The following is an 11,028-nucleotide window of genomic DNA, read 5'->3' on the forward strand; positions in this document are numbered from 1 at the left end:
CACGTCCGCATATTCGTCCAGATCACAAAGGCGCACCAAAATCACCAACGCAAACACCAAACATTTGTCCAGTACAGACAGTGAGTAATGAAAAAGATGATGTCCCTACACAGGGTTATTTTTTCAAATTGAAAATACCTGTATTGTATGAATCTCACACCTGTCATGTACTTTGTAACAAGTTTCATTCACATCTGTCATGCAGGTACAGTGACTAGAGAAAAAGTCTGTATTGGCTTCTAAGTGATGGTATTTAGGACACCCTATTTCAACACCTTCATTTCATTAAGTTGTAACTAAAAGGAATGTAGCATAATGTAAAAGTAAAACCCTGTTGATTTAACTGTTTTAAGTTTTTTTTTTTAAATTGTGATTTTCTTCTAAGACAAACAGTGAATTTTGATGCAAAGATTTGTACATTAGCAGGAAATTAGCACAAGGATGTGAAAGCAGAGTTACATTTACATGAAAGTGCAATAAAAAGTGTTTCTGTTAATAAAATCAATTAATAATCGTGACAAATTACTGACAAGTTAGCTACTTCATCTACTGAATCCTACTAATCCTATTACATTTCCCATTAACCATACATACTTTAGACTGAAAAAGATGCCAAAATAGTGTCTAAAAAAGAAACAAAGAATTAAGTAAAGGACATGACTTAAAACTCTTTTACGTGTTTAGCTTACATCCGTTTACTAATGTCCAGTAATTATAGAAGGCCTGCTTGTGACCTAGGCTAACAGTGATTAGTGCTCACCTGCTGGCCTATGTTACATCCTCTTTGTGCTCAAAGTGGCAAACCCCCTGGGGTGCCTGTCTCTTACACACCATGTCTGGCAAGAGTGACAGCTTTGCAGCTCTGCATCTCACTTTTGAGTTATAGCTGGTGGACAGTGCTACATTACTGGACATCAACATTCAATTGTACGGCACTACAGCTAAAATGCAAAGCATTTTTAAATAAATGACTTTTTTTTTTTTTAATTGAAGCCTTTAAAATAGGTTGCCAGTATAAACACTGTCTATTTTTTTCTATTCATTAGGTATTTTGTGAGAGCAGACATTTTCATTCAGAAAACTTTGTAATGTCCAGATAGTTGTTAATAAGGTGCTTTAAAGCAAAGGCATGTGGAGGTCATGGATTAAGTCTCTCATTTTTATTTTGTACGGGATTTTACAGTGAAAACTTCAAGGATTTTTATTGCTTGGTACAAAGCATCATTGGGTTAACAGGTGGATCATCCAGTTTCAATGCAGCTAGCCAAGCAACAAGGAACCACCTCCTGCTTAAAAAGGCAGACAGTGAAAGTGAACAGTATCCTTGATTTTAACATAAAACTCTTTGTTGGAGCCAGGGGCAGCACAAAGGTGATCCCCTTAAACCGATTTTTAGTTTTAGTCTCCTTATACTCCCCTGGGTTACTGGTTCTGTTACTAGTTAGCTAACACAAACTAATATGTCTATTGACCACAACCAACCAAACAACAGTGATGTAACACTGTACTGATACAATATGGCGCTAAACATGTTTTAAAAACCTTAATTTTAAGCACTTATTTCATAAATTCAGCTTCACAGGCTCTTGTTACACCTCTGTCAGTTTTTAAGAGCAGGGCTCTATAGCGTAAATTAGCCTTTATATATTTAGTGAGGAGATATGGTAGAACCGTTACGTCGTGGGGTCCCTCTATATCTATGGGTCACTAGAAAATGATGCTTTGAAAAGCTTTTAAAAAAGAGAGAGCGAAGTTTATAAATGATGGCCTCCAACCTATGATGAAGCATTTATAAAAATTGTCCCCTCACATGGGGTCAGTAATAAGTATGAAAATTTTGTGAGTCATATGCTATGGCCTTTGACGTCACTAATAGTTTCAAAGGAATGAGAGAGACTGGCACTAAAAGAATCCTGAATTGAAATCTATCGGAGAATCCTGCAACAATAAAGATTGTGTCAGTTTTGAGGAGTTTCATCAGATCTGACTGATTATACTACAGACTTGCTTCTATAAGGTCTTTGATCTTTGGTAGACTGGTGGTTTATTGTCATGGCGGAGTTCTAGGCACAGTACAGCCACACTCACATTAGACACTAATAGCAATTACAGAGCTACCCTCCAACCGATCCAACAGTCACTTACAATAAGCACTTCTGCACAATGGTTTTTAGTATTGTTAACTCCTGTGGACCACCATTTTCCTGACATATGAGCATTTGCTGGTTCTGTAGAAAGTAACTCCTTACCCCTCTTCTTCTCTTTAGAAACTTCGGCCTCAGGAGCAGGCGAATTGGCGTCACAAGACTCTCCACTTTCTTCAAGCTGATCATTCTCAGCTGATTCGTCTCCTTTCTCCTCCTCCTCTTGTTCCCTCTCTTTGTCATTATCACCCTCATCCTCTTCCTCATCCTCAGTGGAATCTTCCTTCTGTGTGCAGGAAAAAATGGAAATATTCAAAACTGTGCATGGTAAATCCCATTTTTCTGTGAGTATGCATCCACAGGTCACATTTGATATACATACAAGCTAAGCTAGGAACAAGGACGTGAATATAACTGTCTTAAAGGTCTTGGCCTAGCTATAGAGGACAGACTATTAATAGCCAAACTAAATGAGACAAACACAAGTAAAAAATATTCCCGTTTTACCTGAATTCCAGAGCATATCATATATATGTTTTCTGCCTCATCAGGTGAGTCTACATCAACGTCATCAATGTCAGTCTGAGGTAGTACTTCATCTGAAAATGTGTTCACATCTGAATCACTGTGCCGACAAGCTGTGGTTTGATGTTTGATGGGTGGGCATGAAAATGTCTTTTCCTTTATTGGTTTTTCATTAATCTCCTCTGACAACACTCTAGTTTGGTTTTCAAATGGAACGTATGCAGTTAATCTAGCTTCATGCTCATCATCTGCATCGATACCTTCACAAAGGCCTCCATCAACAGTTTTATCAGAATCGTCTCCTACTGTACACATTTTAACTGTAGCATTGACAAAATCGTACTGCAGCTTCTGGATCTTGCTGTCAGAGTCTTCACTCGTCTCATCGTCTTTGTGGACACTGTATTTCTTAACAACCTCCAGCTTTTCTTCTTCCAGTTCAACATTTTCTGCAAGCATATCATTTTCACCGATAACAGACTGAGGAACCAATTCACCATCTTCATCATGCTGATTATCCCTTTTAGCGTCTTCTGCCACCTTCTTGTGTACTGTAGCTGTGGACTTCAACTTTGGAGAACACTGCTTGGTTGAGTCGGGTATCTTCAGGATATCCTCACTGTGTAAAACATCACTGTTATTCATCACAATTTTCTCTTGCTTTTCTGAGCCATTGCTTTCATCTTCATCATCCCAACAGCTTTCATCTTCTTCAACTTCATCATTCCCCAAAAGTTGGTTTTCATCATCCAGTGCCGATGAAAGTACTGGTGAGGGGTCATCTGACTCTTTCTCAATACTTTCTCTGACCTCTTCTTCCTTAGACTCTAATTGCATCTCTCCAGTCTCATTTGCTTTGGAAACTGGGGACACCACTTCACAATTACAGTTAGTGCCAAAATCATTTTGGTCTTTATTTTCAGAGGAATCCCACTCTGATTCATCTACAGCTGCTTGGTTTCTGGACTGAGAAGAGGTTTTTGGACCTAGACCAGACAGTGACTTGTGGTTGTCTATAACCTCCTTAAGTGTAAAACATTTTGGAGATGCAACTGGTGATGAAGAATCCCATTGGCTATCTGGATGTTCTTCATTTGACTGGAGCAATGTGTTTTTTAAATGCAATAATGATGCTTCTGGTGCTTGAACAGTGCTTTTCTGATCAAAAACCTCATTGCTTACCTCAGGTATGTCAATATCACTGTCCTCTAATGAAGATCCCCATGAGGACCTGAGTTTCACTCCTGTGGAAACTTTGTTGTGCGATCCACAATCATCTTTACCATCAGAAGTACTGTCTGTGTTTTTTATGCCAACTTCAGGTAATAGATTTGTTTGATTAGCAAGAAAATGTTTGTCCTCTTCATTATCACTGTCATTCCAGTCCATATCACCACGATTCTGTTTATTGCCCCATGAGTCTTCATCATCCTTTCCTGTGTCTCTCTCACATTCCTTCATATCCTCGCCTGGTGAATGAGTTTCTGGACAATGTCGTGTTGAATCCTGGCCTGAAATTACGTTTTGATCCGATGAACTCAAATATTTCTTTCCCAGGCTGTCATCTTCATCTGAAAACTTAGATTCTACTCTTATGGCTGACACAACGCAATCCTCCACTATATGTAATGTGGCTGGAGTAACAAAGCTCGATGTCCCAGCGGGGTGCATGAAGTTGGTGCTTAAAGTCTTTGTTTTGGTATTTTTCTCTGAGGTATCTGCACTTTCACGTACAACTCCTAGAAATGTTTCACTCTTTGCAGTGATGCCAGCATCATGTGTGATCTGAGGGGCTTTAAATTCTGTAGTGCTAGCCACGCAGTTGCTATCATCCTCCTGATCCTCCTCTTCAGAGCCTTCTTCTTCTTCTTCTTCTATTTCTTCTTCTTCCTCGTCCTCCTCCTCTTCCCCTTCATCACTTTCTTCATCATCTTCTTCCTCTTCATTAGACTCCTCTTCTTCATCCTCTTCATCGTCTTCCTCTCCCTCTTCTTCGCCATCCTCCTCTTCAGAGTCATCTGCATCTGAACTTCTTTCTTGAGACAATGGTCTTGATTTAGTACCCAGAGGTTGTTCAGAGTGTTTTCTTTTCCCCTGTTCAGCTGCACAGCCAGCTTGTTTTAAGATTTTAGGGAAAAAGACAAAAATCTGTCAGACACAAGCATGTAACAAAGGTTCAACAGAAATTTTTCACCTTTCTGTAGTGTGGAAGCGGAGTGGAAGTCATGTGGGATGCACTGGTAAGGAAGGTAATGGGAGTGGGATCTACTGGATGCTGAAGACTTTTGCTGGATGACAAAGCCTTTGGGAGGGATGGGATTCTCTGAACTCTATTTTCACTTTCTGGCTCAGAGTCTGAGCCACTCAACGATGTGTCAGCTCGTGCCGAAGCTACTGGACAAAGAGGGATAGAAGATTACTACCTAAAACTACAAACTATGGATTAAAAAAGGCTGAAAGATTCTTGGTACCTTCTCCCTTTTTAGATGCAATCATTTTGCTGAGGTCAACTTTCAGAGGTTTCTGCAAGTCAGAAAATTAAATGAAAGTCAGGGCAAAATTGCAACAATACAATATAAAAGAAGAATGAGTAGTTCCAACCTTTTCAATTAAAACAGATTCATCATCATCATCTGATGATGGCCAATCATCTGCAGCCCTTTTTGAAACACTAAAGAAGAGAAGGAGGAAGAAAATGGTCATAGCAAGGAAGTCGGCTGTAAGTATAAACTGTAGACAGCATTAAGAAATTAGCTCACCGACTTAGTGACTCTGACTGAGAATTATCTTCAAAATCTGCAAGAAAGCAGGAAAACATATTTTCAGCTCAGCCTGATCTAAAACAAATCATTAATGTAATATTTCAATAGGACAACTTTTGAATGGTGAAATCTTTAGAAGATTTAAATGTTGGCACACACACACACACACACACACACACACACACACACAAATTATATATATATTTATTCACCACATAACAGTGTCAGCAGATGTATTATCATTCAGTTATCCCTCTAATTTGCCCCAGTGAGTTTTTGTTCTTCATTGATACTAGCTAACATGAAAAGTCATGAAACTGCGATGTGAGAAAGTGAAATTTATGGGCTAACCTAGTTAGTGTTAGTGTCCCTGTATTTATTAAAATATTTGCTGTCACTGTATTGCTATTTTATTTTTTAATTGAGCCTAAGAGGCAGCAGGAAAAATTGCACTTCCAAAACAAATTTCCCTATATAGTGGGGCAAAAAAAGTATTTAGTCAGCCACCGATTGTGCAAGTTCCCCCACTTAAAATGATGATAGAGGTCAGTAATTTGCACCAGAGGTACACTTCAACTGTGAGAGACAGAATGTGAAAAAAAAAAAATCCATGAATTCACATGGTAGGATTTGTAAAGAATTTATTCGTAAACCAGGGTGGAAAATAAGTATTTGGTCACCTCAAACAAGGAAAATCTCTGGCTCTCACAGACCTGTAACGTCCTCTGTAAGAAGCTTTTCTGTCCCCCACTCGTTACCTGTATGAATGGCACCTGTTTGAACTCATCATCTGTATAAAAGACACCTGTCCACAGCCTCAAACAGTCAGACTCCAAACTCTGCCATGGCCAAGACCAAAGAGCGTTCGAAGGACACCAGGAAAAGTATTGTAGACCTGCACCAGACTGGGAAGAGTGAATCTACAATAGGCAAGCAGCTTGGTGTGAAAAAAATCAACTGTGGGAGCAATCAACAGAAAATGGAAGACATACAAGACCACTGATAATCTCCCTCGATCTGGGGTTCCACGCAAGATCTCATCCCGTGGGGTCAAAATGATCATGGGAACGGTGAGCAAAGATCCCAGAACCACACGGGGGGACCTGGTGAATGACCTGCAGAGAGCTGGGACCAAAGTAACAAAGGTCACCATCAGTAACACACTACAACGGCAGGGAATCAAATCCCGCAGTGCCAGACGTGTTCCGCTGCTGAAGCCAGTGCATGTCCAGGCCCGTCTGAAGTTTGCCAGAGAGCACATGGATGATACAGCAGAGGATTGGGAGAATGTCATGTGGTCAGATGAAACCAAAGTAGAACTTTTTGGTATGAACTCAACTCGTCGTGTTTGGAGGAAGAAGAATACTGAGTTGCATCCCAAGAACACCATACCTACTGTGAAGCATGGGGGTGGAAACATCATGCTATGGGGCTGTTTTTCTGCCAAGGGGACAGGACGACTGATCCGTGTTAAGGATAGAGTGAATGGGGCCATGTATCGTGAGATTTTGAGCCAAAACCTCCTTCCATCAGTGAGAACTTTGAAGATGAAACGAGGCTGGGTCTTCCAACATGACAATAATCCAAAACACACCGCCCGGGCAACAAAGGAGAAGCATTTGAAAGTCCTGGAGTGGCCTAGCCAGTCTCCAGACCTCAACCCCATAGAAAATCTGTGGCGGGAGTTGAAAGTCCGTGTTGCTCGGCGACAGCCCCAAAACATCACTGCTCTCGAGAAGATCTGCATGGAGGAATGGGCCAAAATACCAGCTACTGTGTGTGCAAACCTGGTAAAGACCTATAGTAAACGTTTGAGCTCTGTTATTGCCAACAAAGGTTATGTTTCAAAGTATTGAGTTGTATTTTTGTTATTGACCAAATACTTATTTTCCACCCTGATTTACGAATAAAGTCTTTACAAATCCTACCATGTGGATTCATGGATTTTTTTTTTTCACATTCTGTCTCTCACAGTTGAAGTGTACCTCTGGTGCAAATTACTGACCTCTGTCACCATTTTAAGTGGGGGAACTTGCACAATCGGTGGCTGACTAAATACTTTTTTGCCCCACTGTATTTAATAATCATCCCCATAGCTGTTAATGGTTTTAAAAAGGGGACAAAAAACAGACAGATTTTGCTAACGAAGTCTAGCTAAGGAAAGCAATACCTTTCCCTGCTTCATCTGCTCCATGCTCTAGAGCCAGTCAAGAGGTAATGCATGAGGAATAAGTAAAATGACCAAAGTCAATTATTAATAGACATGATAATAATGATTTTCAGTGGCTTTGATGTGATAAAATAAATTGCATACCATCTCTGTCAGTGGCTGGTCCTCCCAAAGAGAAGCCTGCTTCAAGATCTTGGGAAGGAGCACTCAGCATTTTTTTCTTCTTCTTGCTCAGATCTTGATGTGATAGGGAGGCCCTGTCCGAACGCTGGGTATCATGCTCTATGATCAGGTGGGAACAACTGACAAAAAGAGAGGAGAGACCCAAAATGTCATAACGTCATGACTGCTGAGAAACTTTAGCAAACTAAGAGTTAAGGAGAAACATTAATAAATTATTAAAATAAAATAACATCACAAATAAATTATTACAACCCATTTGTGGGCTTTGGCTATTTAGTTTATTTCATTTCTGTATTAAAATCCGACATAAATGTATAAATTACAGAAGAAATACCCATATACAAGCACAAAGACATATTCTTTTGAAAAAGTGTGCTTACGAGTGATGCCCATTTATTCCTGCATAGTTATCAGCTGAACATCCTTTGGTATCCTTTAGTGTGGTATCTGCATCAAACTGCAGGAGCAGCTTTACCATACAGACTTCGCCATTTCCAGCAGCTATCATTAATGGGGACCTGCAGGTAAAAATCAATTGCAGCAACATGTTCAACCATGCCAAATAATGAGTAACACACATTAACATAATCCAAAATGAATCACAAAGGTGTCATCGCTTAACCTTTGATCTTGATCCACAGAATTCACATCAGCAGTCTCCTTGAGGAGAAACTGAGCCATCTCAATATGGTTCTCTCGCACTGCTACTATCAAAGGTGTGAAACCCTCCTAAAATATAGATTACAGTTAAAATCACAGTTAAAATTCTTGCCCACTGGACAGTGCCTTCCATACGCACTGAAGAGTATCCTGATGTTCACCCTAAAGCAGAGAAACTGCAAAGTAGGGGACAGAAAGAAAAAAGCCACCTTGTTCTGGGAATTGATTTGAGCCCCATGTTGCAGCAGCAGGACAGCAGTGGGGACGGATGGGATGTTTGCCGCTAAATGTAGTGCCGTATTGCCATTGATGTCCATCAGATTAGGGTCAGCATGATTTTCCAGCAGTATGCTCACACAGTTGTCATGCTGGCCCTGAACTGCCTGTTATTAGATGAGAATTAACATTAACGGGCCAAAACAAGACGTGAGGAAAAATGAATTTTTACAATTTATTAAGAGTCACCAACTTGAAGCGGCATCATCCAAGATTACCTTCATTAAGGCAGATCTATTTTGATTGTCACATAGGTTAAGCTTGGCTTTGCTCTCAACGAGGAAGTGTACCACCTCGACATGACCACTAGCACAGGCAATATGCAGTGCGGTTCTGCAACAGTAAAAAAAAAAAAGTGTTACATATGCAAGCACTGTTGTTCTAACAGACCTTACCAAGATTATAGGTGTTTTACAACTTTGGTTGGCTGTTTCCTCAGGCCAAACTACATTCATTTTCAATTCACTCACTTCCTTCTGACACCTACTAATTGTAGATGGTAACTAGATCCTACCTTGACACATAAGTGGAAAAGAAAAAAAGGCAGTGTCATGTATGGGTACAGCTGGCAGCTTTCTGCTAACATTTAAGTGCGTGCCAAAATCCAGAAAATGCAAAAATATTTATTAGGGTTTTCATCCCCACTTACCTGTTCTCCTTGTCAAGTTGATTGACATCATTCTTCTTAGCCAACTGCTTCAGCTTTGCCAAATCACCCGCTAAGGCAGCCTTGTGAACCTTCCCTAGGTCCTTGTCTTTCAGTTCATAGCCAACAGAAAGCCTGCTTGCACTGTCTGGAGTGTCTAACGGGTGTTTTTTCTTTTTAGTGAAGCTGAATATCTTCTTCATTGTATATGGCACTAAAACATTACTTTAGCACCTGTCGCTACCTGCCACTCATCTGGAGGTCAACCACAGCCGACACTCCCATCCCTAAAATAAGACGTTCAAAGCGGATTAGAAGCCCTTGAAACAGTACTAAGCACTACAGCGTCGCTTATTATAAGGTATAATGCAACCACCGATATACAGAATTAGGTGGCTTTCGCACGTTTACTCTATAATAATCGAGTGCATATATCAGAAGGCAATACGCAACACCGAGTACTTCATCACGGTGTTGGATGACAGCAGAACTTAGCTGTCATGCTAACGAGATTCTTTGAGTCATACCTTACACAGAGGATTCCTTTAACGATAAGGTATCGTGAGTAAGCTGCTTTTTGACGAGATTACGATAAAGCAGAGAATCTGTAGTAGACAGCGTTAGCTGAGGTCGCCGGGATTTTTTTTTATCATGCGTTTAGCTAGCGTTTGAGATTAAGAGCTGTTGCCATGGTAACTGTCTGTACAATTGATACGTAGCTGAGGTTTTCCAATTTACTACTGTTCAAAATTGCCTAACCCTATTTTTTTTGTAGCGCAGTTGTGTAATACTGCTATATTACTGTATGTATTATCACTTCAAAATAAGTTATTGTAAAAAAATATATGCATGTAGCTTCAACTGGCTCGTTACTGCGCCTCCCACGTCGTCACTTCATCATTGATGCAAACCGCCACATTTAAAATGAATGTGTGGTAGAGTTGAGCACAAGATGGATTGTCGCTATACGTCTGAAAAAAACATAACGACAATTTTCAGCTTAAAAACACCCCACTTGTGCACGCATACAACTCAAAAACTATGGTTCAACCTTAACTCGGCTAACACAATGCTAATTGGCTAAGACGCTGAAAATCAAACCTGATGTAGATAATTGGTTAACTAGAGCAAAGAAGACGAATAATGTATCTGAAGATATTACACCCTACTTAATGCGAGCATGCATGTAACTACAGCACACGAAGTCAAACACTAACCTGTTGATTGTCAGACTCAAACCATCACAGACCTAGACGAAAGCGAAGCAGCTCACAAAACCTTGCTGGTTGTTGGAGTTTTCAGGTAACCAATCAAAAATGAGCTGGGTGCAACGATGGGCCAATAGGCCTCTTAACTTCGTACACAAGGTTGGTTTACAAAGCAAAGAGAGTCATTACAGTCCATAGTGTAATAGCAGAGTTTTACCACTTGCTGGAGATATTTGACTGTAATCTTAAAGTTATATAGTTATTCCAAAAATACCTCAGCTGCACACAGTTTAATCTCAACAAAACGACTTACATTACAAAGAAACATCAACATGCTAAATCAGCATATATAATACATATACCAAACAATCTGATTTCTAAAATGCAGACACAGTTTTAAAATCAATCACACACACACCTCCCCCTCGTTGTCTCTGTGCAGGTCCATTTATAT

General features: G+C 40.0%; 1 protein-coding gene across 10 annotated transcripts in view; it reads right to left on the reverse strand.

Annotated features, from left to right (window-relative positions):
- The window catches only part of ankrd26 (ankyrin repeat domain 26), a 29,712-nt gene extending 19,025 nt beyond the window's left edge, over nt 1-10,687 (reverse strand). For 7 of the 10 annotated variants that reach the window (XR_013910578.1, XM_080304597.1, XM_080304599.1 and 4 more), the window contains exons 1-13: nt 10,584-10,687; nt 9,370-10,337; nt 8,939-9,053; nt 8,654-8,827; nt 8,407-8,513; nt 8,165-8,302; nt 7,746-7,903; nt 7,602-7,628; nt 5,429-5,465; nt 5,271-5,340; nt 5,141-5,192; nt 2,652-4,783; nt 2,250-2,430 (exon numbers count right to left, since the gene is read on the reverse strand). Coding sequence is in view for 9 of the 10 variants with exons in the window: in XM_080304597.1 (XP_080160723.1) it covers nt 2,250-2,430; nt 2,652-4,783; nt 5,141-5,192; nt 5,271-5,340; nt 5,429-5,465; nt 7,602-7,628; nt 7,746-7,903; nt 8,165-8,302; nt 8,407-8,513; nt 8,654-8,827; nt 8,939-9,053; nt 9,370-9,569 (3,391 nt within the window). In the remaining variant the exon portion in view is untranslated. Of the gene's footprint in view, nt 1-2,249; nt 2,431-2,651; nt 4,784-4,863; nt 5,064-5,140; nt 5,193-5,270; nt 5,341-5,428; nt 5,466-7,601; nt 7,629-7,745; nt 7,904-8,164; nt 8,303-8,406; nt 8,514-8,653; nt 8,828-8,938; nt 9,054-9,369; nt 10,338-10,583 lie in introns of all 10 variants that reach the window. The other 3 variants (XM_080304601.1, XM_080304600.1, XM_080304602.1) reach the window with 3 other exon arrangements.
- Nucleotides 10,688-11,028: the final 341 nt, after the last annotated feature.

Source organism: Astatotilapia calliptera, chromosome 7 (genome assembly GCF_964374335.1).
Source record: "Astatotilapia calliptera chromosome 7, fAstCal68.1, whole genome shotgun sequence".
NCBI lineage: Eukaryota > Metazoa > Chordata > Actinopteri > Cichliformes > Cichlidae > Astatotilapia > Astatotilapia calliptera.